This window comes from Daphnia pulicaria, chromosome 1, assembly GCF_021234035.1.
Source record: "Daphnia pulicaria isolate SC F1-1A chromosome 1, SC_F0-13Bv2, whole genome shotgun sequence".
Lineage (NCBI taxonomy): Eukaryota > Metazoa > Arthropoda > Branchiopoda > Diplostraca > Daphniidae > Daphnia > Daphnia pulicaria.
Genome location: NC_060913.1, coordinates 5,977,373 through 6,004,697, shown reverse-complemented (window position 1 = coordinate 6,004,697; position 27,325 = coordinate 5,977,373). Strand labels below are relative to the sequence as shown.

At 43.4% G+C, this 27,325-nt stretch overlaps 6 protein-coding genes and 2 long non-coding RNA genes across 11 annotated transcripts; 5 read left to right on the top strand and 3 right to left on the bottom strand.

Moving 5' to 3' along the window:
* The first annotated feature begins 790 nt into the window (after positions 1–790).
* LOC124313117 (very-long-chain 3-oxoacyl-CoA reductase-B-like) lies at positions 791–3,884 on the top strand. Its single transcript, XM_046777858.1, has 6 exons — positions 791–1,200; positions 1,603–1,649; positions 1,727–1,802; positions 2,215–2,552; positions 3,236–3,448; positions 3,530–3,884. Exons 1-6 carry the CDS (start codon positions 1,053–1,055, stop codon positions 3,710–3,712), a joined length of 1,005 nt encoding a protein of 334 aa, XP_046633814.1. The 5' UTR covers positions 791–1,052; the 3' UTR covers positions 3,713–3,884.
* Positions 3,885–3,902: 18 nt separating this feature from the next.
* Positions 3,903–14,080, bottom strand: LOC124313111 (sorting nexin lst-4-like). Its single transcript, XM_046777848.1, has 11 exons — positions 13,944–14,080; positions 6,931–6,970; positions 6,613–6,774; positions 6,355–6,462; positions 5,928–6,288; positions 5,697–5,849; positions 5,397–5,631; positions 5,187–5,330; positions 4,928–5,123; positions 4,668–4,874; positions 3,903–4,589 (listed from the first exon to the last, which is right to left on the bottom strand). The coding sequence occupies exons 2-11, from the start codon at positions 6,940–6,942 to the stop codon at positions 4,542–4,544; spliced, it is 1,626 nt and encodes a 541-aa protein (XP_046633804.1). The 5' UTR covers positions 6,943–6,970; positions 13,944–14,080; the 3' UTR covers positions 3,903–4,541.
* On the top strand, positions 7,121–8,098 carry LOC124313134. The gene is made up of 5 exons (XR_006910675.1): positions 7,121–7,186; positions 7,345–7,440; positions 7,509–7,649; positions 7,718–7,886; positions 7,958–8,098. It is a non-coding gene; the product is annotated as an uncharacterized LOC124313134 (long non-coding RNA).
* On the top strand, positions 8,463–13,122 carry LOC124313126. The gene is made up of 9 exons (XM_046777870.1): positions 8,463–8,554; positions 8,651–9,034; positions 11,575–11,634; positions 11,714–11,900; positions 11,961–12,111; positions 12,182–12,300; positions 12,370–12,507; positions 12,615–12,726; positions 12,797–13,122. Exons 3-8 carry the CDS (start codon positions 11,591–11,593, stop codon positions 12,615–12,617), a joined length of 642 nt encoding a protein of 213 aa, XP_046633826.1. The 5' UTR covers positions 8,463–8,554; positions 8,651–9,034; positions 11,575–11,590; the 3' UTR covers positions 12,618–12,726; positions 12,797–13,122.
* A 96-nt stretch (positions 14,081–14,176) lies between the features above and the next one.
* Positions 14,177–16,400, top strand: LOC124313102 (protein AATF-like). Its single transcript, XM_046777835.1, has 6 exons — positions 14,177–14,382; positions 14,445–15,256; positions 15,317–15,384; positions 15,450–15,846; positions 15,918–16,069; positions 16,132–16,400. The coding sequence occupies exons 1-6, from the start codon at positions 14,292–14,294 to the stop codon at positions 16,331–16,333; spliced, it is 1,722 nt and encodes a 573-aa protein (XP_046633791.1). The 5' UTR covers positions 14,177–14,291; the 3' UTR covers positions 16,334–16,400.
* A 2,017-nt stretch (positions 16,401–18,417) lies between these two features.
* On the top strand, positions 18,418–19,960 carry LOC124326544. 3 transcript variants are annotated; one of them, XR_006915570.1, is made up of 5 exons: positions 18,418–18,866; positions 18,931–19,113; positions 19,174–19,292; positions 19,360–19,489; positions 19,606–19,960. XR_006915570.1 is itself a non-coding variant. In XM_046785448.1 (5 exons), the coding sequence occupies exons 3-5, from the start codon at positions 19,233–19,235 to the stop codon at positions 19,785–19,787; spliced, it is 372 nt and encodes a 123-aa protein (XP_046641404.1). In that variant the 5' UTR covers positions 18,429–18,866; positions 18,931–19,059; positions 19,174–19,232; the 3' UTR covers positions 19,788–19,960. The 3 variants fall into 3 exon arrangements, 1 of the variants encoding a protein (XP_046641404.1); XR_006915569.1 differs by having other exon boundaries at positions 18,427–18,862; positions 18,931–19,059; XM_046785448.1 differs by having other exon boundaries at positions 18,429–18,866; positions 18,931–19,059.
* A 52-nt stretch (positions 19,961–20,012) lies between these two features.
* On the bottom strand, positions 20,013–21,394 carry LOC124326570. 2 transcript variants are annotated; one of them, XR_006915576.1, is made up of 5 exons: positions 21,293–21,394; positions 21,107–21,225; positions 20,959–21,048; positions 20,702–20,900; positions 20,013–20,606 (listed from the first exon to the last, which is right to left on the bottom strand). It is a non-coding gene; the product is annotated as an uncharacterized LOC124326570 (long non-coding RNA). The 2 variants fall into 2 exon arrangements; XR_006915575.1 differs by having other exon boundaries at positions 20,013–20,900.
* A 38-nt stretch (positions 21,395–21,432) lies between these two features.
* LOC124328908 lies at positions 21,433–26,922 on the bottom strand. The gene is made up of 4 exons (XM_046787783.1): positions 26,733–26,922; positions 25,743–26,666; positions 23,311–25,697; positions 21,433–23,208 (listed from the first exon to the last, which is right to left on the bottom strand). The coding sequence occupies exons 1-4, from the start codon at positions 26,920–26,922 to the stop codon at positions 21,433–21,435; spliced, it is 5,277 nt and encodes a 1,758-aa protein (XP_046643739.1).
* Positions 26,923–27,325: the final 403 nt, after the last annotated feature.

Here is a 27,325-nt window from a genome sequence, read left to right as displayed (position 1 = left end):
ACAAAAAAAAAGTTAATGACTGTTTTGTCTTCTTTTTGGCTCGTCATTATTCCAAGAGTTTGAGCCAACCAAAGACTTGCTAACTCTGTCTCAAAGGGACCTTGTATTACAAACAAATATCCAACATTTTATTATTTTTATTAGTTATGGCCTGTTTTTTGTTTTGTTTTGGGATTTATTAACTTTAAAAGATATTCACGTCATAAGACATGCATGTTTGAGGTAGACGATTATCACACGAAGTGTCCCATTTCTGTAAAAATGAACGACAACTCATGTGCAACGATGACTGTTGTAAAACACTTTCAATAAAAGTTTCCCACCTCTAATAATGTAGAAATGTGATGGTTAAATTCTTGGCCAATAAAAGAAAACCGTCATAAGGTGGTCATAGGAGAAGGACAGCTTTTTCTCATACGATAAAGTTTTGCAATCGATTTCACGAGCAGTCGTGCAGAATGCGGCAAAATGTGAAGATTTTTGCATCTCTCTTTTTACCTTGTCGGTTTAAAAAGTTGTTGCTAAACAGAACAAATATACCATGGCTTTTTTATCCCGAAATGTCAGTGACCGAACTCCACTTTCCTGAAAGAAAAAACAGTTTTGACTTCACATTTATTTATTTAGTCGGAATCACAATTTGATTTGTATGCGTACCTGATGTTATTTTGATAGAGATACTATCTGTAGAAATTGCCAACAGACGCCCAACTTGTGGGCGTTTTCCTGGCACGATTTACTGCTTCGTCTACACTTGACGCCAGGGATACTTTTCGTTCTGTATAATCCAGCCAGTTGTTGTTCCTCAATACAGTCAAAAGTTGACGATGGAGGCTTCCGAGTCTTATTGATACGTCCATATTAAAACAATTATTGGCAGTGTCGAGAATTATTTGGATATTTCCTAGATTGTTGAGCTCTGATTTCGAATGCCAGTTTGACGTTTTTGCAAAGTGAAAAACTATAATTTCTCGTTTTTTGACAGTTGGGCATCTGACGTTTGACATTTTTGCTGCACCGGCTGATATTACGGTTGTGAAAGCCAAAGAAAAATGAGTGCTTTGGAAGTGATTGGTTTTCTCTTTTGCATTTATTTACTCTGGAGCATCGTCAGTGCCTTGTTCAACTTGCTATACACGTGCTACTTGGGAAATGCATTAGGCCGTTCCATCGACGTCAAGAAACTAGGCTCGTGGGCTGGTGAGTTCATTGCCCTCGACCCTTACATTTTCTCTTACCTCATAGTTGCACACCAGTCTATGGGTCACAACTGTACTTTTTTAAAACCCCTCTACTTCCTCTTGTGTATCCCACTAAAAAAAACCCCAAAAAGGCATCTTGGCTTCTTTCCATGATATCCAGGTAAAAGTGCCTGACTGAACTGTTCCTCATTTTTCGCCACGGTTACGAAAGAAGGAAGATTCAGGCCACCGTCCTAACTAAAAAATGTTTTCCCCCCAACCTGTTTACCTACATTTCTGACCTACATTACGCCGACCAAAGATACTTTAATACCAAACTTGTCATTAAACGAACGACCAGTTTATTAAGTTGTAACAAACCCAGTCAGGTAACATTTTGAATTTTTCTTTATTTTTTTAGTCATCACCGGGGCTACTGATGGAATTGGACGAGCATACGCCGAAGAGGTAATTTTCCGTATTTTATTAATTCAAAGAATAAATTGTCAAATAATAAGGACATTGGAATATTTTTATTTTTCCAGTTTGCCAGACAAGGTTTGAATGTTGTACTTGTCAGCCGGTCGCTCTTCAAGCTCCAAAATGTTGCACGTGAGATTGGTAAGTCTAGATCCCCGCTGGCTCTCTTTCTCCCCCCTTTTCTCTTTTAATTTAAAACAATCGGAGGGGAGAAATTCTGAAGTAGTCGAGGAGAAAATAGTCAGGAAGCCCCCGACTTAAGAGTTGGAATAGCAGGTCATTTCAACCCAGGCCCAAAGGGCAATGACCCAATGGGTTCTCCTCGAGAACCTGGAACACATATGAGGCTATTTTGGAAAGACAACGAAGTTTTTGCTTGACTGCTTCGCTCTCTCTCTTTCTATACGAGTGTGAGAAGTACGGTCAATAAACTAAAAGACGAGTGTGTTGCCCCGAGTGCGTTACGGTCCTAATTCGCTTCGTTCGTTTACCTTTCTTGGTCGTTGTCTCCGCTATACACAACTAATTGGTATGCGTTGACTTGCCTCTGCAGAAACCCAATACGGAGTCAAGACTCGCGTTATAGACGTGGACTTCACCAGCGGACGGGAGATCTACGACCGCATCGGTGCACAACTGCAAGACTTGGATATTGGCGTATTGGTCAACAATGTCGGCATGTCCTATAATTATCCGGAATTCCTCTGCTATCTCCCCGATGCGGGAGCCTTTTGCACAAGATTGATGCACTGCAATATTCTGTCGGTCACTGGCATGACGCTCCTCTTGTTGCCCAAAATGGCCGAGAAGCGTAAAGGCCTTATCCTCAACGTCTCATCCGCATCTGCTGTTCTACCGTCCCCGCTACTCTCCATGTACTCCAGCACCAAGGTAAAGGGAGTTGGGAAAGTATCACGTTTGGCCCTGTGCCACTATGGAGAACATTAACCTATTGACCCTCATAGAATATCTTTACATCATGGGAATCTATGGGGAAGTCGAATTCGGGGTAAATGAGGATGTTAGATAGTAGCAAATCAGATAATCACCCTTTGTAGGAATAATCTGTTGATGGTGGTACAGCATTTTAATAAGGTAGTCGGGCCTTTCTTTAGGTCTATATTCGGGTGATGGCCTTCGGCTTTATACAGATAACAATAGGGATAAATATTCGACAAGTTTAATTACAAAAAGAGGAAAATGAAATGAAAATCTAAAACAGTTCTGCATTTTTCCTGGCCATCATTTGCGAGACTATATTTAGTTCTTTACAAAGGTGTGACTCAGGACCTTGAAAATGTGATATTTTATTGTTTATTTGAAAAATCATATTTTCCAGTCACTTATCATGTTTTAACTGCTGGAAGTATACACGCAGCAACTGGTAGGATTTTGCGAAAAACCTTGAAAATTATAGGCGTGTTTGGACAAAATAGCTTCAGGCACCGAATGAAGACTGAAATCAACAACGAAAAAAAAAATGTTGTGGGTTGCTTTTGTAACCAATTACGTCACGCAGTCTTAATTCGATGCCCGGCGGGTCTTTCATACTGGCGGTTTTGTTGGATTTTCAGGCATTCGTCGAGAAATTCAGTCGTGATCTGTCACTGGAAACTCAACATTTTGGTGTGACGGTGCAATGCGTGCTGCCCAGCTTTGTGGCCACAAACATGAGCAAATTCAAGTCCAGTCTGACCGTACCCAGTCCTACCCAGTTTGTCCGGGGTCACATGAACACACTTGGGCTTGAAGTATCTTCTCCCGGTTACTGGGTTCACAAGATTCAGGTATAACGTGTTTTTTCTTATCAGCTTTGATTTATTTTTATTGTGTATATCTAATCTTTTACTGGTTGGGAATTATTTTAGATCGGCTTTTACAACGTGGCACTGAGTTTCGTGCGACCGGTCGTTGAACGCGTCGCCTGGTACGGTCTCTTTTCCATCCGCACACGGGCTGTTAGGCGCCAGCAGCGACTCAAGATGGCGGAAGTCAACCCCGAAAAGACGCTTAACGGGACTAATGTTGTTGGAGTCCAGCCGATCCAATAGATTTTCATTCCACACTTCATCGAATCCATCAAAAGGCAGTAGTAGCCTTAAGGCTCTTCACGCTTTCTTCTGCTCATTGTTGTGTAAATGACTATGACTGTATCAATTCTAGGCTCACATAATTGTTCTTCTTTTTCACCGGCTAATCATTAATAAAAATTCATACACAATATTCTGTCAGGTTATGATATTATCGATACAAATTTTATGTATTCCGTACCATTTGAAAAGTAAGGCTGGCTAAGCGCACCATCGATGGAGATGACAAACTTGAATGACAATTGAATAGGAAAATGTAAATGACATAGAAGCTCACTGTTATGGTTCTTGTGCTTCTCAACTTATTAACAGCACATAAACTTTTAAGACTCGCGAGCAATGTGCACGTTAAACCATTTTTCTCATCTACACAACTCTACCGTTTCTCTCTGAATAACGACAACTCTCGTGTAACGAAAACTCGGCAGTGAGCTGCACACAGAAACACAGTCTGACTATGACACTGTTTGCACTTGATAGCCTTCGTTCTTGCCAATTTGGGAGAATGGCTTCGTAAATCGGTTGCCCGCTCATTAAGATAGACAACGTAGCTACGTAGAAGAAAAAGCGAAACAACAAAGTAAGCAAAAAGAATTTTAACATGCGACTATTTTCAAACCATCTGAGGGAATGTTTCCCGTAAGAAAGAAAACAAAAGATAAAATCCGTGGCGGCCAGGATTCCAAAGTAATTAGGAGAAACTTCGTTCATTCGCATGAAGGAATGGAATTAAAAAAAAAAAAAAAAGAATGCGACTTTAAAATCCGAGTACTGCGGTTGTTGTTTTTTCTTAGACATCCTTGTACTGGGATAAGGTGGACTGCAGATGATCGACAATCTAAATGAAATAAATTTTAAACAGCTGGTATTAGTAGAGAAGTTGCAAAAAGAAAAAAAAGAAAAAATAAATAATAACCTTTTGATAGTAAGTGATCTGTTCCTGTAGGAAGATTTTTGCGGCTGCATTAAAATCGTGGACACGTTGCTGATGGAAATAGGACATTTCAGCCAGCAGCGTGTAGGAAACAACATCTGTTCGTTGTTGAGCACGAACTACAACGGTGTTTTCCGTTTTACCCTCAATTGCGGAGCGTTCCAACTCGCGCCGCTTTTGAAGGGCCCCCTATAAATTAAATATTAGTATTGTTTTAAAAATTGCCGAAATTGCTGGGTTACCTTGTGGACGGTAATGATGTCGGGAAATGAGGCAAGTAGTCCACGATAATCGTGAAGTAAATCTCCCATCGGCTCGAAATCCAATCGTGGTTGGTCCTCACAAAGAAGAGCTATCTGATCATACGTGTCAGCAGTATGGGAAAGTGCTCTGGTCAGAGGAGCTGTCTCTAGCAATTCCATAGCCGTGCCAAGAGTTCTACAGAGACAGACAGTTGGTTAAGAACAATACAAGGGCGGAGCACTTCTCTTTGAAACCTACCTGAATGATTGGCCAACACGCTGATAGTCGCGTTTATATGGACCTTGCTGTCGTTTTACTTGTTCGGCAAAGTTGCTTTGCATCATGCGGACAGCTGTATCAAACGACTGCACGAAACGCCCAAAAGCTTCGGTCTGAGAGTCACTATGATCAAGAAAAATGTAAAAGCGATCAAATAAATAGTTTTAAAAAACAACAACAAAAACTTACAGTTGTAGTGGGTCAAGCGACTTTTCTGGTACTTGTACAACACCAAAGATTGCGGCGCCAATTACTTCGTCTTTTTCAGCTTTCCGCTTGCCCGTTTTCCATCGTTTGGCATCTGTGCACGTTAAAAAGTGCAACCAGACATCGGAGCGTGAGAGAATTGGGTGGTCACACACACGGCTAACAAATGATTGCAACTGTAGACGTCTTCGCTCGATAAATTGTTCTTCATACCGACCTATTTTAAGTACACAAGTTTAGCAAATCGACTTCAACCAAAAATTCTACAAAAAAAGAAATCACCAGAAATTTGCTTGTCTGGAAGGGGAGGAATGGGAATGATGCAAAATTTTTCCACAAGCCTTTCGTGAAGCCAATCGAAATGTTTGTATCGCCTAGAAACCTGGATATTGTTTAACGACGGTGTCAACTGGTAGGCAATGAAACTTTTTAGGCCTATGATGAAAACATAGAAACAAGTTCACACATTAAATTATATTTAAAAATTAGTCGGCTAGGTTGTAAAAATATTACCTTTCAATTTTGATTCTTTCTTTGGTGAAGCCACTACACACGAGTAAGGTTGAGGATTCGGAGCCCATGTGATACCGTTGTTGGTTTCGATGATGTGGATTTGGTCACTATCAGTGGACGTCACTTTGTTTGCCCCCAGAATGTAAGCTTCTCCGCCAGTTTTAACGAAGTGAGAAAACCGGTTCAAATTTTTACGAACGGTTCCTTTACCGTCTCCCAATTTCAACCCTGCCATGTTGACATCAAGCGCACTACCAACGTCGCTATTGCTTCTCCCACCTGCAGCAGGGTTTCCCGGATTGCTACCTTGGTTGGCTTCAGAAACGTCATCATCCCAGTCGTCATCCCAATCATCGTCGTACTGAAGTAGATTGAAAATACCTTATTAATACAGTTACCAGGAATCTCCACAATGTTTTTGGAATACCTGTGATTGTTGCTGTTGAATCGCTGGAGCTACATTTTCCTCTACGTATATCTGAGGCAATGGAGGAGGAGGCATAGCAGGAGGTGCATTGTAATTTTGTTCAATAGCCTGTTGAATTAATACAATAAAATGGTTTTTTGAGATTTAAAATAATTAAATTTACATGTTATTAATACGGAAAAATCCAAATGATTCAAAATTCTTTTCTGGTTTAACACTAGCATGCATGACATAACAGGAGTAGGAAGACATTCATACCTCAACGTAGGCTGCAGGAAATATTCCACTAACTCCACGTTGATTACTACCTTCCCACCATCCTTCACCAACATCCTTACTAGTGACAGTTAGAACTTCACCAGTAACAATAGATAGTTCAGATGTGCCAGGCTGGCCTTCAAAATCATAAAGGACGCGCGCCTAGAAAAACGATTCATTTTGTAAATTAAGATGGTTTCGAAACCGGATATGGTTAATGAAATGGTAACAGCAGTTACAGGAGTGAGAAAATTTATAGTTCTAACTAGAAGACGAAACTGATAATTAGAAAAACCGGAATCAAAACTCAAAAGTTACCTGACCAGCCATCTCGAAGAATAAAAACTCAGCTTTTTACGGGTGGCACTAAAACGCGAAGCGAAACGGCGGAACGCGAAACTCCTAAAACGCGAAACAGTGGTGCGAAACGGTCCCAAAAATTTTCGGGACCGTTTCGCAGTTTAGGCGCTAGAGTTACTAAAATGCGAAACCGTAGACGCGAAACAGTCGACGTCAGTGCATTGTTAAAAGTAGTCGTCAAAGTGTCGAACTAGAAGTTAATAATAAATTGAAAGTAAGTTATTTTTTTAATTTATTTATTTAAAGACGAGAATATAATTCAAAAATTTCCGTGTATTTTAAGTTCTTCGTTTCGAGAAGTGCATATTACTGTTCTACACAACAATTATTCATTATGATTCTTATTATTGATTATGACAATTATGATTCTAGCCTTCTAGGTTATCACTTCTCAGCTTACAGTAATGGCACACTGCCAATGTGTGTAGTTGCATGTAGAGGTCATTCATGGTCCTGTTAAAGCACAAAGTAAGTTAAAATATTTCATGCATACTAAAAATTTTACTAATATACACACCTTTGCATTGTTTGCATAGCCAAGCCCCACGAGTACTTTTTGGAGGCCAGCTTTCACACATCCTGTGAAACCACTCTTTACATCCCGTACACTCTATGGTGTGCCAAGCCTGTGCTCTTGTGGAATTCAGTGGCTGATACTCTATTCTTCGACAACTGCAGTAAACCCTGACCTTCTTGACTTTTTTTGAAACTGACATAATCTTTTCTCTCTTCAAATCTGATTTAGGGAATGCTGACATGACTTTACTTAACAGGGATTTTTTCAAATGTTGCCTCATGACGCCCCTGTTATAGATGGACTGTGATGGATCTTCGCCCAATGCTAGAGTTATGGCATTTGCAATCGCATGAAGGCCACAATCATTCGGCAATTGCTGCTGACATCCAACACTTTGGTATTTAAAAGTTTTGCTGTTGGTTCGTAGAAGGGATGAAATACATCCTATTATATGCTCATTGACAGCAGATCCTCCCAAACTATCATAAATGGAAACCGAATCTTCTCCTTTCGATTTGGATGCCACAACCCAATGCCCCTTGCCATCGTGGATTATTTGTATCCATTTTTCACTAGTAGCAGCGGGAAATTCCAGATCCCAGCCGAGAGTCGTATCATATAATCCACCAATATTTGGAAACTGATGTTTGATCAGGTTTATAGCTGCATTGATATGGCTTGATTCAAGCCAATACCCCGGAACGGTAATATCTTCGATTTCGGCTTTTGACAAATTCACCTGTTGGTTTGATCTCTGCGACCCACGGGTCTGATAGTGAAAGACCGGAGTCTGAAAATTTAAATAGATAATTAGGTACATGTTTAATATAAAAAATATATTACAGTATTTTAAATAAATTGCCGTTTTTAGATGTTGAACATCATTCGGTGAATTAGCCTGCGACTTGTTGGCCGAAGAATTGGCTGGCGAGCTGGTGATGGAAGAATTAGTTGGCGACAAGATGGCCGATTTGACTGGTAATTTTGTGGTTGGCGAATTTGCAGAAGAATTGGAACACGAGCTGGCCGGTGATTTGGTTGTCGACAAGCTGCAAGATTTGGCTGGTAATTTTGTGGTTGGCGAATTGGAAGCCAAGCTGGCCAGTGGTGGCGACAAACTAGCCGATTTGGCTGGTAATTTTGTGGTTGGCGAATTTGCAGAAGAATTGGAACACGAGCTGGCCGGTGATTTTGTTGGTGACGAACTAGCCGATGTGGTCGGCGAATTGGAAGCCGAGCTGGCCGATGAATTTGGTGGCGGCAATGTTGGCGATTTGGCGGGGGACGAATTTGCTGACGACAATCTGCCCGGTGATTTGGTGATTGAAGACAATATGGCCAATGATGTGGTGGCTGAAGTCAGACTTGCTGTTGAATTCGCTTGCGACTTGGTGCGACTGGTGGCCGGTGAATTGGCTGTCGACTTAATGGATGAAGAAAAGCAATCCGGTGCTAAGGTAGCTTTTGAATTTCCTGGCGGTAAGGTGACAAGTTTTGGTTGTGATGTGATTGGCCTGGCTGGTGATTTAGGAGTCCACTTAACAGGTACAATTTTCACAGCATCTTTTTGAGAGTCTTTTTTTATTGTAGATTTACTTGTACTTTTCTTTCTTGGGGGTGATGCGACATTAGCGTTGAACGGATCGTACCCATCCGATCCACATCGGTCTCCATTTAAATCCTCCCAAATAGATTGCGGGTTGGTAACATCATTTGGCCTAGGCCTTTTTCTCCCAGATGTCTTATCCGCCTTTTTTCTAGCATTTCTTCTAAGCTTGGTTACATTTGGTTTTTTTTTGGTAGTAGTGTTTGCAAGGCCACAAGCTAGACGTGCCGCCATAACATGGTAGCAAATTTTTGTTTCTGGGCACGAACATGAAGGATACGGAAATATCCTTACATCGCGGGTGGCTGTTGATCCGGTAACGTTGAAAGTTCCGATTCTGTTGAAATTAATTTCAATGTGTTTTTTTTCAATAACCCTTAAAGCCCGTTCGTACGCGCATGTCAAGCTAAAGTCTGATCCTTCTTCCAATTTAATGACTGGGGTGTCGTCTGCTCCCTTGAAATATATTTAAAAAAAAGATCGTTTTCTGTAGATTCAAATCAAAATTAAGAAATTACCATCTCGGTTGCTTTTCCAACAGCATCCTTTAAGCTTTTGAAAATTTCTTCCTCGTGTCTTACTTCCGGTAGGAATGGGCAATCCTTTTCCAAGTCGTATAGAGATGTGAAGTCCTGATGCAAGTGGTAATTCCCACGGCCGTATCTACCTCTTAGAATTTCGGAGTAGAAAGAGGCGGAAATTTCCTCTACAGCTAAAATCATTGTATCCACTGGAGATTCCTTCCAACCAACAAATCGCTTTAATAGCGCATTCATGGATTCAGCCCTATTATTCGTGGCGCTAGTTAGTCCATGTTTTTTTATAACCCACAATCCTATGCGTTGTACATCTTTATGTATAAATTTCCGGAAATAGTTGGCAAATTCCTAAAATTATAATAATAAGAGTAAATATTTACAGGTTATTAGAAACTTTTATGTATACCTTATTCCATGAGGTACAAAATTCCAGTAGAAGATCGTTGTATTTTTGATTGTCCGACTGAGAAAATAGCTGTCTTATGTCATCGAGATACTCACTTACTTCAACGTTTGATTTAAAGCCAAATTTTCTCAGTTGCATCTTGGCATTCTGTAACACATGATTCCAGCATCGATAGATTTCAATTAGGGGCAGATTTTGAGTCATTGCTGAGATAATGGCTGCTTCTTCGTCGGTTACTATGAATGCATTTTTTGCCTTTGCAAGTCCCGGAAATCTATTTGCCACCTCCCTCCAAAATGTATTGTGTGTTTCTAAATTTTTTCTCTCGTGAAGCATAAACATCAAAGGAATTGTTGGCTTTTTCACAAATTCTGTTTCTTCATAAGACAAAATTGAGACATAAAAATCTCCTAATTTGAACGTGGTATCATAAAATAGACCGATAGGTTCATCTCTCCCTAGAAGCGAAGAGAAAACATCGGCCAGATTGTCGTCCCATCCAATGACGATCAAGTCGGGAAAAGTAATGATATGTTTAACAAAAGTCCCGTCAACCGCTCTTACGTGAAGGTTGTAAAGGGTGTCCCGGGTCAACTGCAACTTTTGTTTGGCATTTACAATGGTATTTTGAACTTGTTTCAAATTTCGGGGCCCTTGGGCTGCTTGAACTTTTACGTCACGGGGAATAGTTTCGTTCATTTTACGGTAGATTTTGGAAGGCTTTTCTCCCATCTCCTGCTCCATTTTGCGCAATAAAGAAGGCATTGTAGCGACAAAGGGCCTTTTTTTTAGTTCGTCGGACTTTGAATTTCCATGCGGTAATTTGGACGAAATAGTTTCGTCCCCCTTATACACAACTAGTACTTTCTGCAGCGTTGGGTGATGGAATGTCGTTCTAGTGAATTGTACAGAAAGCAAATCATTACCTTCGTCATCTTTGCCTTCTATCGATTGAAAATAGCGTTTTATGCCGATTGAATTATCCGATCCCGGCATTAAATATTTAGCAGAACCCCCTTGACGCCAACGAAAACCGTCAGCCCTCCAATCCTCTAATTCAGTGAAATATGTGGTTACTTTTCTAAAGAAATAGAGGAAAGTTAATTTCTACCTTTTTGGCACTCCTCCTTCCATTCGAACACGTAGATAAATCCTCCTTTTGGTTGGAAACACGGGTTAGAAAAAATAATTTTTGAATCTTCAAAAATCTCATTGCTCACTTCATTTACTAGTGGTTTTAATAATCTATCTCTACGAGCCATTGTTTTCTGGTCAGTGACTAAATCAGGACTAAATTAACACAGCTGCAAGTTGAGTGTAACACTGTAACGTAGCAGCAACATTTTCTTACCGTTCCCCTTTTTTGCGCTCAGCACTGCATCGGCAGTCGTGGGAACGTGGAGGATGGGGATCGAGATAGCTTGCGGGAAGATGTGAATGGAAATATGTGACTATTTTGTCCATTAGTTTTAAAAAATGTTTCTATAAACTGCCTGCTTGGATTTAAATTAATTGTGTTGTTCATATTTAACAGCTGAAAACCAACCCCTATGCTTAGCATTGAAATTAATCTTTGTTTGAGGGAATTGACCAAGTAAGTATAGAATCCATTTAATTAATTTTTTTAGGGATTATTTGAGTTTTTATAATTGATGGCCTTTTGTTTTGCATAGTGTTCCAGGATGTCCACGTCATGATGTTCATCGGTTTCGGCTTCTTGATGACCTTTTTGAAGAAGTACGGCTACAGCGCAGTGGCTGTCTTTTTTCTGATCGCCGCCATCGTCCTTCAGTGGGCCACCCTCTGCCAAGGGTTCTACCACACTTTCGATGGTCGAAAGATTCACATCACTATTACCAGGTAAAATAAAGTTCTATGGTCAATTATAATGGAATAATAAACCCAATATAACTCTTCCAGTTTGTTGAACGCCGATTTCGCATCGGCCACCGTTTTGATTTCGTTCGGCGCCGTCATCGGCGTCACGACGCCGCTCCAGCTGGCCGTTATGGCCGTTTGCGAGATTGCCATTTTCGCCAGCAACGAACATCTCGGACTGGAAATCTTGAGGGTATAACACTTCGCTTATTACAATCAGCTTTGACTCGTATAAATGTTATATAATCGCGTCGATTAAACAGATGCCGAAGTCGACGCCCAGCACCGGGCCGTCATCAACACCTATTACTCGCTGGCCGCCTGTTGCGTCACAGCCTTCGCCGTTTCCGCTTTAGTCAGCAAAGAACACAAATTCAATATGGTATTTTCCAAGTTGAAGCGAAATGGAATGTTTTTTTTGAATTTTCATCAATCATTATTTTCCCGGCAGGTTCACATTCAAAATTCAACTCTAGCAGGAGGCGTGGCTATCGGAACGGCGGCCGACATGATGATCAATCCATTCGGAGCCATGATTGTTGGGAGTATTGTCGAAACCGTGTCCGTTCTCGGCTATCGATACCTTACCGTAAATATTTAATTCAATTCAAAATACAGATATTAATTTCTGATTTCTTTCTTTGAATTATAATAATCTGTTTGGTTTTATTTATTGTACGGCATTGCGGCCCATAGTAAACAGAAGACTTGGCATTCACGACACTTGCGGCGTCCACAATTTTCACGGGATGCCGTCGTGAAAATAGCCGCCAAGAACCTTGTGGAGAACCACATCCAACCTTTCAAGGTATCGTAGGTTTTCCCATTTCTGCATTGAATTACTTTGAGTGCTAATACTTTTGATCTCTTATTTGCAGTTGAGTTACACGTTTCCTAGAATCGTCATGCTTCAAGAGCCATTGTTATGCGTTTTGCCTTCTCCATCACCAAGGTTTGATAGTAAAAAAAACATGGGAAACGCAACGTCCAACCTATTTCATTCTTCACCACTTACCTTGCTCGCTACTTTGTCTCGTAATCAGATTTATCCATGTGATTGATATGCACGACATGTTGTGTAAATGGATAGCTTTGGTCTCAAATAAACGAATTTGAGGCGATTATACACAAACTTTTTTTATTTTTTAATTCGATATTAGATTTTTTGTTAATTTTCGCATGTCGTTTTACGTATCGCGTACATATGAACTATAGTCTCAGATTTATGCACGAATCCATACGTTCGGCATGATGTTAGAAGAATTTTCCTGGGAGTTAATAAAAAAATTCAAAATGAAGGTTGAAATGGCAGGGAATAAACTTCCACCAACAATGTTCGCCTGTTCGGTTTATATTTTCAGTTCGAGTTATGTGATGTCCAATTCGGATGTTGGGGAAACATAAATAGGATCTACGCTAGAGTCCTAGACTGGATGTCCGTCTTGTTCATCCATCGGACATCCAAATAACAGCCGCGTTGGGATTAATGAAGAGTGTCGGATGTGCGGCTCTCGCTCGGACATCCGACGGATGATGTGTGCTATGTGGGCCTAGGTAACTTGTTACCAAGCCCATCTTTGTTATTCAATTACTATTTGAATCTGTTCAAACTACAATAAACGGTGGAATTCAAGATGTTCATATTATTTATTTAAATTAAATAATAGTATCATTTTTAAATTTCAAAAGTAAAATATTTCGCAAGTAGTTTCGCAATTTAGGATGCCCTTGGGCGTTCAGAAATTTAAAAACAGGAAATTTTTTATATTTCAAAAATAAAAGGTTTCGCAAATGGTTTCGCACTTTAGGATGCCCTTGGGCGTTCAGAAATTTAAAAACAGGAAATTTTTTATATTTCAAAAATAAAAGGTTTCGCAAATGGTTTCGCACTTTAGGATGCCCTTAGGCCATTGGACCCGCGAAACGGTCCCCAATTTTTGGGACCGTTTCGCACCACTGTTTCGCGTTTTAGGAGTTTCGCGTTCCGCCGTTTCGCTTCGCGTTTTAGTGCCACCCGCTTTTTACAATACCCCTGCTGCTGTGTGCTGTCAAACTGATTTCGTCTCGCCCCCTAATAACAGCTGAGAGGAATGAGTCAGTGATGAGCAGAGCTGAATCTGAAACCAAACGATAAGTTACAAAATCTGAGACCCGAGTGACATTTTAAGGCCCTAATGTTTCTTCTGTCTAGTAAGTAATGCCATCTACTGTAGAAAGATATTAACTGCATTGGTTTGAAAGAAAAACAAAAGAAGTACGATTGTTCGAATTCGTCTGCAAAGTGTATTGGTAGTAAAACACGCGACACGCGGTATCAATTATTTTAGAATACTGAAACTTAAATGTATAAATTGTGAAACATTTATTTATGAAATGTCGAAAGGCAAATCCCTAAGTGAAAGATTAGCCGAACTTGCCAATCCAACACCTCAGTTTGCTGATCCAGAAGATGAATACAACGAAGGTAACAAATTGAAACAAAATAACACCTACTTGTTTTTCTTAAAGTGTTTCTAATCTTTCTAGAAAGTAAAGCAAGGCTGGAGTCCTTTGATGACCAATATGAGTCGTATGATAACACTCAGGTGGTTAAGAATAAAGCACCAAAAAATAAATCTAATCTACGCCAAAAGAATGTGGAATTATTAGCTGTTTCAGATAGCCGATATGCTGGGAAGCGTGTCAGTCGCAAAGATCTAAATTCTCCTGTAGGAGAAGGCTACAAAAGTTCTGAGTCATCTTTAGAATCTGATAATGAAAGTGGGGAAGAAAATATTCTGGAATTTAAGAACAAATTCATGAAAGAAACAAACAACAAATCAGAGAAACCCAACATCTTCCAGGAATCAGAAGACGAAAGTGGTTCATTGAAATCTGATATTCATGAAGAAGATAGTAATGAAAGTGAATTGAATAAATCTGAAGATGACGAAGAAGCTGATTTTGAAGAAGGAGAGGGTGAAGAGGAGGGTGAAGAGGAGGGAGAAGAGGAGGGAGAAGAGGAGGGAGAAGAGGAGGAAGAAGAGGAAGGAGACATTGGAAGTGTAGATGACAGTGAAGGAGAAGAAAATGAAAAAGTTAAAAAAATGTCAAAAAATTCTCATGATAATGATATAAACAAGGGAAAATCTATCCAAAATCAACTCTCATTATGGGATCATCTTCTTGAGTGTCGTATAAAGATGCATAAAGGAATAAATTTATGTAATCAGTTACCTCAAGCTCCTTCAAATTACAAGCTTTTTACTAAAGCAAGTGGAGAAAACCATTTTGTTGCAGCAGGTCAAGGTGCTCAGGCAGCTATTAAATCATTATTGGACAACTGCCTTGAGCTAGAGGTAATTCCTGTTTTATTGTATTTTAAATTACTTAAAATAATAAAAAAATTAAAAATTCAGGAGCTTCTTCTTAAATCTAATCCACAAACAAAAGCATTAACGCAACGAAAGTCTAACGAAGAGGGCAGGTAATGTTAATTTTTCAGTCTAAAAGGCATTAATTAAAATTTAAAAGTGTTTCCTTGTCAAATAGTGATGAAGAAATTCCAAGTGACACTGACGAAGAAGCTGGAGAAGACGACGAGGACATTGATGATGGAGGACCAAAGCGCAAAAAACAAAAAATAGTCGGATATGAATCCGAGATTGGAGAAAGACACGAAAAATTGCGCGGTTTTTGGCATCGTACACTGAACATGTGGAATGAAAAAACAAGATTAGCATCAGGGAGAACGGGGTCTGGAAGCAAAGCCGGATTTGGGGCTTTTGATCAATCTATCTTGAAACAAATTGAGGGTATCCTTAGCGACAAGCAACGGTTGATAAATCGTACACGGATAAAGAGATCTACCTATCGCATACTGGGATCTATTTCTAAACTCAGTCCCAAGGAAAATACAATTAATGGAAAAGAAGAGGAACACACACAAGTAATTTGATAGCAAACAATCGTTTTTTACCCCTTAATATGCTCAAGTAATTATTGAGTAATTCTCCTTAGGATGACCAACATTTACCCGAAACTAAAGAAGTCGATTATGAAGAATTCGATCCTGAAATTTATGATGACGATGATTTCTATCATCAATTACTTCGTGAGTTAATTGAAAAAAAAACTGGCGAAGCTGGCTCAAATCAAATTGCTCTTGGAAGGTTAGTAGCGTTTGGTGTTGTATCTAATACATGTTGTTTCTAAGTGTGAACTTTAAATGCAGGCAATGGTTAGAAATTCAAAAGTTGCGATCGAAAGCCAAACGAAAAGTCGATTCAAAGGCAAGCAAAGGACGAAGACTTCGATATCAGGTGCATCCTAAACTTGTTTCCTTCATGGCTCCGTATCCTGAGGCTTCATGGAATGACATTGCCAAAAATGAGCTGTTTGCCTCGTTGTTCGGGTCAGGGCCTACTGATAAGTAATTGTGATGACTGTCTTTTATGTATGTTCTTTATATAAGACGTCTAAATAAACTTTCAGTCTCGTGTGTGCGAACAGCCTATTTTTCTACATTGTTTTTGTTAAAGTATTCTAATGTAGGCTTCAAGAAATTATGGCAAGCCGTTCGCGGCACTTTTCAGGGAACGCACAAACCTAAAAGTAATGCAATAATAGCTGTATAACGTACGAGCACTCGCATAAGCATAAACCTAAAACTAAAGCAAAAATCTTACCTAGTGTCTGATTTGGGACGTTTCATGTAGTCGATATTTGTTATAAGAAGGCAACAGGCAAGAGAGATTACCCGTGATCTAATACGCTAATATACTACATAAAATGCATTCTAAAGCATCTTCCATTACGGTCAATATCTTTTGTAATTATTTTGTAAATACAGTACCTACCTAAAGTTTGGGAACACGCGAGAGAACCTTATGGAGAAAGGCGTTTTTTCTCGGCGTTCCCAAAAATCAAATTTTCGTCGGAACGAGACGAATTTTTTTTGGCCGTAGCCATTATGGAGAGCATTAAGCTATTTCTTTTTTAGATTTTTTCGATCAATGGAAGGGTAGATTTTAAATGAATCCCTAAGATTTGGAAAATGGGAACACCATGCATAGAGCTCCATGCAAATTAGGGTACTTTAAGGGGGGATAACAATAAAATGGGTTAAGCTAGGAAGACGCGGAAAACTATGAAATGAAGAACTTTACTAACTCAACAACAGACTTCATTTTCAGACTTTTCGCGTCATATATAGTCAATTGTAAATTTAAAATAAATTTTATTTTTTGGCCCGTTCTAGTCCCCTTCTCCCCTCCCTCCATTCCCACCCACGCCGAGTTGTCGCCCCCTCATAAGCGCGCGTTTTCTCTGTTTATCACAGAAATTTACTGAGCTTTAGTTAAAACAGGACCGGAATTGATAATATGTGATGAAAGTCATTGTATAAAAAACGACAAGACATCTTCTTCCGGTGGGCGAAAACGACACCTGCTACCTTCGACACTGGCTACCCCGACACTGGCTACCCGACACTGGCTACCCAGAATGCCGACACTGACTACCCCGACACCGGCTACCTGACACTGGCTATCCCCAATTTGCTACCCCTGGAAAACGGTAGCTAAACAGAATACTCTCCTGGCCATGTGTATAGGGCTCTTTGGGATCTTCTCTTTGGGAGGAGAGAAAGGGGAGAAGAGGGAGAATGGGAGGACGCCCTCCTCCCTCCCATTCCTCCCATTCTCCCTCTTCTCCCCTTTCTCGCCCTACCAAAACGCCCAGCCATGCTGCGTTGCCAGATAAAACGGCTAAAGAAAACAGATCCCAAAGAGCCCTATTGTGACCGGCTGATCATTGACTGTTGCAATGATTATTGCCGATTACCTTTAGCAAAACAATTCTATTTGAATACTGGTAAGTTCTTGAAAAAAAACCTTGCCAGGCAAGGAACTCCACACCCTTTTTTCTTGGCCAGGTCTATTTCCTTTTTTTATATTTTTTAAACCATTTCGGAATTTTTTATTTAAATAAATGTTAATTGATTTTACACATGATATAACTTTCGGAAATTGCAAAAAAAATTACAGCATATTCCAAGACTCAAAAGTCCCAAGTGGCAAGTTAACACAAAGATGAGACACTTGGACTGGGGTGACGTGGGATTGTTGTGAAAACCTTGGCTAAGATAGCGAATGATAATGACGCTTATGGTAGCGTTCTCACAATTCAATCTTAGAGTGCAAACAAAATTAATAAGAGACCACTTTCTATTTTATAGAAAACTGCCTCTTACTTCTTACTGACTGATTTCAGAAAACAGAATGCAGTCTCTTACTTTCTTGAAATGCAAAAAAGTCTTCGATTCTGAGAGTGAGGGAAGTGTCTGAGAGAGATTGTGCAATTAAGAAAATTAATTTTATAAAATTTATGAATTGAGTGTTATTCAGATTCAAGTTGGTCAACACGCGTCTTCAGAGATATCTCGTTCGCGCCCACATAGAAAGTAGGGCCTGCTGAACGCCGGGGCCTGAACGTCCATGACCCGTTCGCGCTCGAAGGTTGGAATTTGTCGCCTTCATGGAGGAGAACAGAACATGATTTACGATCTCAAAAACAATACTGGATATGTTGACCATGGATGAAAGGGTAAAATCTTTCCTCTTGGAAAGAGTCCCAGCAGAGGTACAGTACTTAAAAAAAAAAAAAACTCGCGTCAGCTGTCCTGAATAATTTCTTGGTCTTGGCACCAGGTGGCCAAATCCTATCTCTCTTTATTTGCCGAAAAGAAGAAGCGGAATTCCCATATTTTACTGTTCTGCATTTTAGTGTCCAATGTTGTTCTCGTTGTCAGTTTGTGGTGTGTCGGCCGCTTCGAACGTCTTGTTTTCTTTTCTGTTTTCAGTGAAGTGTGAAGTTGGAGAAAACTGTGTTAAAGTTGCTGCCTTCACTAATTAACCTTGCTTCTTTCAGCACTGAAAATTTTTTTTTCAAGAAACCTGGTTTGAGTGAGTGAGTAGCTAAACGTCGTGTGTGTGCTTCTAGAACATATTTCATTGTAAACTTTCTATTTCAGTTATTGGACGATATCGAGATAACATTTCAGAACTGCAGACTGCATATAGAGATGAAATTGCAATGTGAAGCAAATGTGGACATTGCTGGCCTCCATGACCAGACTAGCAGGAAAAGTGCCAACACCCCCGTAAGATATTTTGAAGATCTAAATTGTGTAGCATTATTGAACTAAAGTCTTTCAGTACGAAACATTATTGAATTCAACTACATTGCTTTCAACCCCTTTTTTAAATTTTTCTAGGTTGAGGTTTGCCCCTAAATTGGGATTCATTGTTTGGCGTGCCAGATGTGTGAGAATCTATGCGGGACCTTGAGGCTTCAGGTGGACTGCAGATTATCGATCGCACTTCACCTCCTACTGTAAGGGCACTGTTGAGTTTACATCCCTTCTACATTTGCTAAAGCAAATTTCTTTGGGCTATTTCAGATCCACGGTATTTCCCTAAGACACCGCTATGACTATGGCGGGTGTCACGCCGACGACGGCTCACAACAACAGCCCACAACAACGGCCCACAACAACGGCGATGGCAGAGGAGGCAACAATCACAGCAATGGTAGGACGGTCGTCAAAAGAAATGCGAAAATGTCTTGCGGGCCATCCAGTGGACTCGCTCGCTTTTGGAAAAGCCCAACGAACCGGTTAACGACATGTCTTACTTTGAATGCCTAGACACGATCATGGAGAAATCTAAGAGCCTGGACGATGGCATGACCGGCACCGCTAACAATGCCAACAAAGCGTTGGCGAAGCTTGGCCAGCCATTTGGCGAAGCTGTCAAAGACGTTTCGAATGCCATTACTGGACTTGTCGAGGCTGCTCTAACAAGCCACGTACCTAGTCGGCGTCTCTGATCCGTCAAGCGTAGCCGGAGGATCTGGTTTGGTCGATCAAACAGCCTTTGCCAGAGCTTCACAGGTAACGATCCTTGAATATTTTCCATGACAATCAGTGCTTCCACTTCTTGTTTCTGGGATACGCTGTGGTGTTGCCAGAAAACCTTATTTAAAGTTTTTTTTAGGGAAAACCCCCAAAAAACCCTGTTCATTTCAATTAAAAAAAAAGAAAAAGAAAAGAAATTGAAAAAACAAAACGAATTTCTTTATTGCTTTTTGACTAGTGTTTGACTGAACATTTCCGAATAACATTCTCACATTGAAAAAGTTTTCACATTTTTTGGGAGGTTGTTGGAAGTTAACGGTAAGAACATGTAAAAGGTTAAAAACCCTTCAACATTCCATTTGCAATGGATACATTAGCCTTAACGGACTTAACTTTATCGACAAGTTTTTAGGGATAACGACATTAGAAGCAAAATGATCTTCGTTAGACCATCAATGCTTGATTCGAAGGAGAGAACAAACAGTTAGATTGTGAAGCAGATTACGATGGTCGGTTTTGATCAGTTTAAAAGCACTTAATTCCCGTTCAGCTATAACATTGCTGAACGGCATGGAAAACAGAAAGTCAATACAAATGCTGAGATTGGGAAATCTAGCGGCTTTCCGTCGATCTTTAAAGACAACACTCTGTTCCAATACGTTTCGGTGTCAAGAACTCTAACCTCATCTTTGGAGTCACAAAGCAACAAGATCGGTTCCAAAAGAGAGTGACTCCTCCACTTTCGGTCAGACTGGCTACTTTTCAACTGTTTTTCCAAATTGGGATACTGCCTGAATAGATTAATCAAAGTGTCGGGGTTTCTTTTTCTGGCATTGACTGGATTGACAAGCTTAACAATTTCAAAAAAGGATCGTTTAAGTCGTACCGCTTTTGAATTTCCAAAATTGCTTGAATATAGAAACTGCGACAATGTTTGATTACGAATTGTTGGTTTTCCAGTGATCACTCGGTCTGGACAAGTAGTAGTGGACTGTATTTAAAACATTCAATGTCTGTCGTGTAACATCAAGTCACTGTCAGAATCAGAACATCGACACATAATCAGGCATCCATCATCATCAATCCTATTCGAGTAAAAGGGAGTCACTAACAATTCAAGTAAAGCACGAGAGATAAAAATACCTGGGGACCAGTCTTCGATGGGGAAATGGAAATAAGAGTGGTCCGTCCTGGACACACTCATGCACATATAGGGCACAACACACACACAACCTGGGAGTAGCAATAAAACTTAGTGAAGTCGACAGAGAACAAACAATGAAGGTAATACCTAAAAGAGGAGGTGTGGGAATTGCCACCTTGTCACAAACTGCATGTGTCGACGACGTCTGAGACTGCACGTCAGCACAATTTGGTCACAATACTCAAAACGCGAATACAAGTAATTATCTAAAAGGGAGCACAGACATGGTAAATCAATATTGGTTAGGAATAACATGGTCACAACTTAAAATACCTGTCAGGGCAAGAGTCACTTCAGTTCAGAAAAATTGGAAAGGACGATATCACAAAGAAGATGACTTTGATTGACAGGGGAAAGGGGAAAATAGGGCTAAACAGTGGTCGGACAAGTGGCGCCATTAAAATTAACAAAGGCTAAACAGCATCCGCCGAACCATTCTCCCCCGAACTGGATCCGGCTTCCGGAGCGAGTGAGCTTGGTTCCAATAAGGCGAGTTGATTAGCTCCACGGCGCAATATCCCTGTAGAAAACTCGACGTCTACCGCTCGAACTAGTTCATCTTTTCCCGGATACGTTCTCACAACTCTTCCGGTCCGCCAGCGTCCTCGCGGTGCATCCTTCCAATCGTCGAGCACGAAATCGCCAACCGCTAAGTTCCGGGCTGGTCTTGTCCATTTGCGTCGCGAGGTCATGGACTGCAGGAATGCTCCATGCCACAGCTCCCAGAAGCGGTACGCCATCCGTTGAACGTACCGGTAGTGGTCCCGTGGTAAGGCACGAGAGAAATCACCCGCCGGTAGATCCGCAACTGGCGCGTGATTCAAAAAATCGTTCGGCGTCAAGGGCCGAATGTCGTCCGCATCTGAGCTGACATAAGTCAGTGGGCGGGAATTGAGCAGTCCTGACACCTCAAACAGGAGCGTCCGAAGAATCTCCTCGCTCGGATTACGCTGACCGTTCAACTCCTTGTCCAGCACGGGGCAGAGCGCTCGCTTGACCGAACGCACCAGTGATTCGTGAGCTCCACCAAAGTGGGGTGTCTGGGCTGGCTGGAACCACCATTGAATCCCGAGAGCTTTGAGCTCCGTCTCCAACGCCGAACTCTCCTTTAGTCTCTCTAGCTCTTCACGTAATAGTCGCTCCGCCCCGGTCAAATTAGTTCCGTTGTCGGAGAACATCTCAGCTGGCTTGCGGTAGATAGAAACGAAGCGGCGCAAAACCAGCAAGAAATCGTTGGCTGATAGAGAGATCGCCACGTCGACGTACACGGCACGCGTCACTAAACACGTAAACAGGACGCCCCATCGCTTGGCCGTCCCTCTGTGGTAGGCGATGTCAATGGGGCGGAAATAGTCGACGGAGGTGTAGGTGAACGGAGGCTGATGAGCACCTAGCCGGGCCCTGTGAACGTCCGCCATCATCTGTAGCGCTGCTTTTGGTCGGAAACGCCGACACGCCAGACACTCGTTGCGAGCTCTCTTGACCGCCTCTCTTCCTGCTGTGATCCAGAAATGTTGTCGCACCTGGGCAAGCACCATGTCGGTTCCGGAATGATGAAGCTGCTCATGAAAGGCGCGGATGATTGCTCGCGCTAACAGATGTCGGTCATTCAGAATCGGCGGGTGGAGAACCTCGTACGGTAAATTCGCTCTGCTGAGACGGCCTCCAAGCCGCAACACCTTGTCAGCATCCAGAAAGGGGGTCAAGGGCTGCAAGGATGATGTAGGGCGAATCACTTTTCCACGCTCCAGTCTGCTTATCTCCTCGGGATAGGTCTCCCTCTGGCACCGTCGGACGAGATCGAGATAGTCATTCTCTAATCTGATGAGAGTAGGCACGTCGCTGGCAGCTATCTTCACCGTCTTCCAGTCGAATGGCACTATTTTCTCCGACACGACATCACTCACATGGGCGCGGGCCCCACGCATTTCCGCCTTCTCCAAGGTCCAGGGGAGGTCTTGCGGCCAGGCCGTCTCCTCTTGATACAAGAAGGGTGGTCCGTCCAACCAACACGCTGGGATTGCCCGGTCATCCAGTTGAGAGCGGGTCGCCGCATCCGCTGGGTTTAGGACTCCCGGGACGAAACGCCACTCTGAAGGGTCCGATTGGGTCTGGATTTCACCGATACGATTGCTCACGTAGACCTGGTAGTCACCAGATAACGCTCGAACCCAGTTGCGCACCGACTGCTATCGGTCCAGAAACGACGCGCTGCGATCTTCCGGGTCAATGAAGATTCCACAAAACGGGCCAAACGCGCTCCAAGAAGTCCAGCGTTCAGCCTTGCACACGGACACTGTTTTCAGCGGCGCCAACTTTGTCACGGCCTTGATGAAGCGCACGATCACTCGGTGGTCACGGTAAACATTACGGATAAAACATACGGCGGCGCAGGCCTCCTCAGAGGCGTCCACGAACGTGGCCAGTTCGGTCCGGACGATTCGGTCTTCATCCGGAAAGAGGCAGCGGGCAAATTCCACCGTCTTTAGCTGCTGCATTGTGTCAAAATAGCTCTCCCACCATTCACGGTCCGGTCCAGTCACCGAATCCTCCCATTTCAGGCCTTTCACGCCAAGGTGGCGAAGACGTTTCTTGGCCTTAACGGTGATTGGGGCTGCGGCGCCGAGGGGATCAAACAATCCGGAAACTTTCGAAAGAAGGCCGGCACGGGTATAGTTGATCTCTGCCAACCGGACACGAAACCCTAAAACATCAGTGGCGGGCCTCCAGGTGACGCCAAGGACCATCTCGGCGTCGTCAGCGCCAAGGTTGACCGTGTTGACGCCGCTCTCCTTTGGGTCCGGAATCGAAAGCTGCTCCAGCAGGCGTGCATCGTTGGTCACCCAATGGTTAAGGTGGAAGTCACCACTGCTCAGAGCCTTGTTGACTGCTGTCGCCCGGCGCAACGCCTCGTCAGTGGTCTTGCTGGAATCCAGGTAATCGTCCACGTAGAGGTACCTCCGGATGGCGGCTGCTGCCTCACCCTGGTCTACGGCGGCGTCGTCTGCTGCTCTCCAGGTCGTTCGGATAGCCGTATAGGGCGAACATGAGACACCAAAGGTCACCCGTGTCATCTCACACGTTGTCAATGTTCCGTCTTCTTCCGGCCAGAGGAATCGAAGGTAGCGTCGATCCACGTCGTCTAGTCGGATCCGGCTGAACATGGCTCCTATGTCTGCCGACCACGACACCTCTCCTTCCCGGAAGTGTAGAATTACCGCTGGCAGCGGATTTTGAAGTGCTGGACCAGGTGTGACGTAATCATTAAGGCTCCTCCCACGGTACTTGGCAGCTGCGTCGAACACCAACCGCAGCTCAGGATGGCCGGCAACCTTGGGTACTGCAAAATGGGGTAGCCAATATCGAGTTGGCCGCTCCTCGACCTCTGTGGTAGACAGCCGCCTTGCATAACCTTCAGCAAAGTTCTTGGCCATCGACTCTCGATAGTGTTTCTCATAGGCTGGATCTCTTGCAAATTTGTTCAAAAGCGGACGAATACGGGAATCAGCTACACTCCGGTTGTCGGGCAGCAATGGAGGCTCTTCATCCTTCCAGAGAATTGGGGCCTGGTAACCCACATCCAGCTTCTTGGTCTCAGCGTCCAGCCTCGCGACTGCCCGTCGATCTTCGGTGGACATTCCGGCACCCTGGTACTCGGTACCGAATGATTCGGTGTCGTAGAACCGTCGTAGTTGTTCCACCAGCTCCGCTGTGATGTGTACGTCTGATGAGGCAAAGGCACGGTGGCAGAGGGCCTTTGTCGTCGATCCTGATCCCAGCACACCAAGGATTGTCCATCCTAGCCTGGTCTTGATAGCTGCTGGCTCGTCGTCGGCTCCAAGTCGATAATCTGTCGGTGTGATGAGAGTTGTACGGTTTAAACCAATCAGGACGTCAATTCTTCCGCCGGAGCTGCGTAGCGGCGGCAAGTCGTTAAGGTGGGTCCAACGGTGGCGAAGCTGCTCCCAATTGTACACGGGAACTGGCTGTGTCACGGTCTTTAAGGTCGAGCCCTTCAGAGTCACCATGTCACCGAAGGCCGTTTTCAGCTGAAGAAACAATTCTTCTGAATTCGGATGCGTTGAAGCCGCATCAGCTACTCCCTGGATCCGAAGTGTCTGTCGCTCGCCTGAAATCCGTAGCGAACGAACCAATCCCTCACGGATGAAAGTTGTGTTGCTCCCGGCGTCCAACATGACATTGATGGGCACCAGCTCCCCGTCAGCATTCATGGCGTCGAGGCGGATCACACCAAAGGCGATGGTACCGGACGTTGCTCTGGCCGAATGTGAGGTGCCCGTTCTCTCCGGAAGTCCCCGGTCAGTGTGGATCAGAGGGTGGTGGAACGTCTTGCATCCGTCCTTGCCGCATTCTTTCTTGAAACTAAAGTTGCCAGCTCCATGTCGTACGCCGAAGCAACAGTAACACAGGCCACGCACCATGATGAAGGTCATTCGTCCGGCCACGGGCATATTCTTGAAGAATTGGCAATCAGCCAACCGATGCTCACCCTCACATTTTAAACAATATGGAGGCTTGGATACTGGTGTCGTTCCTTCACGAGGCGTAGGGGCAGGAGCCCCTCGAGCCGGTCCAGCTCGGTGATTGGTGGAGGCCTGGTGGGCCCGTGAATGCCTCTTCTGATGATGCGAGTTGTTTCCCGTCTGGGGTGGCCGTGCTGGATTGTAATAATGCTGTTTACATTGAAGCTATTTTGAATTGCTTCTCTGGTGCTGTTCGGCGGCAATGGAGTATGCATTCTGGTAGGCAGCCGCTCGCGTACATATCCAGTGGCCAAACTCGTTCATGGTGCGACGCTCCAATCCTCCACGCTGGCCGTCATTCCAGTGCAACCGATCCTGGGGCTGGAGCTTCTGCGTGAGCCGCTCGATCAAATCAGCATGGCCGGTCTCCCCGATCCAGGTGAGATTAAAGAGGTGAGTCCTCACCTTTTCGGCAAATCTACGGAATGTAGCGGGCGTTGTAGGCTCGACTCGATCCAAGGCTTGAAGATGTGCTGCACGGATAACTGCACGGCTGCCACATGTCTCCTTCAAACGTCGGAGAGACTCCTTGTAGGCCAGCTCACCTCCACCTAATCCGTAAACTAAATCGGCCGTCTCTCCCCGTACGTTCCTCTTCAAAATCGCCAGCTTCTCTCCAGGTGCCTTGCCGGTCTGGTGTACGAGTGAGTGAAAGAGGTCGATCCACTCAAAGCAATCCAGAGCGCGCCCAGAGTAAACCTCCAAATCAACTCGAACCGATGTATGGCGATGATCACCGGAATAAACGAAGGGCTTCTCTCTTCCACTGCAATAGTTGGTGATCCATTCATCCGGAGCATGAACTCGTGCTACCGGTTTGTACGGGGGTACGGAGATAATCGACTTAAAATCGTCCTCTCGATCTCCATTTAAGTCCTTCTCCTCCCCTAGGTCCTGAACGGACTGCTTTGCTGCCTCCATCTCCTTCAATGCTTCTTCGGCTGCTTTGGCGGCCTCCTCGTAAACCTTCGTGGCGTCTTGGGCTCGTTGTCGGGCTGCGATTACTTCCGGATCTGTAGGATCCCATCCAGGGACGGAAGCTGAATCCCCCTCTCGGCTAGAGATATAAGCAGCCACCTCGTCCGCCACTGCGTCAACATCTCCTCCGTAACGCAGGAATGATTATTGTTGTTGCTCTCCTTCAGCCTCCTCCAACAGCTCCAATAAACGGTCATTAATCGGGCCGGAATCACCAAGGAGAGTGCGAGCCTCATCCAAGAGACGCGTGGCTTCACGGCGTGAAAGCTTGTTGGTTATAACTTTCCGCATACGGGTGCAGCATCCGGTTATCTTAAAGCGCAGTACCTTCTGGTGGGCCCTGCATTGGTCGATGGTGAATGCTGCAATATCCTCCGCCATGATGAAAATGGCTAGAAGAAAGCGAAGGATCAGAGCTAACAGCAACGTAGTGGATGGCAGCTCTGCTCGTCGATGGAGAATCTTCGTCTCCTGGGTTGCCTGCTTAACGGCAGACTCTTAGTCAGTTCAAATGAGGGTAAAATTAGGATCCTGGAACACCGTCTGTCTATAGCTGAACTCCCCAACTTGGTTCTCGTCGAGTAGTCGGCTCTGCTTGACGGGCAAGGATCCTCTTAGCTGGAACTGGTCAGTTCCTTCCAACTTGGTTCTCGTTGGCTTGGTCGGGTCTGCTTAACGGCAGACAATATTTGTCAAGGCGCCACAGCGCAGGTCAATTCAACGCTGATCAGCGTGGCCGGTCGGTTTTAACGGCAGGCAAATCAAAATCAAATGCTGGAAGGCG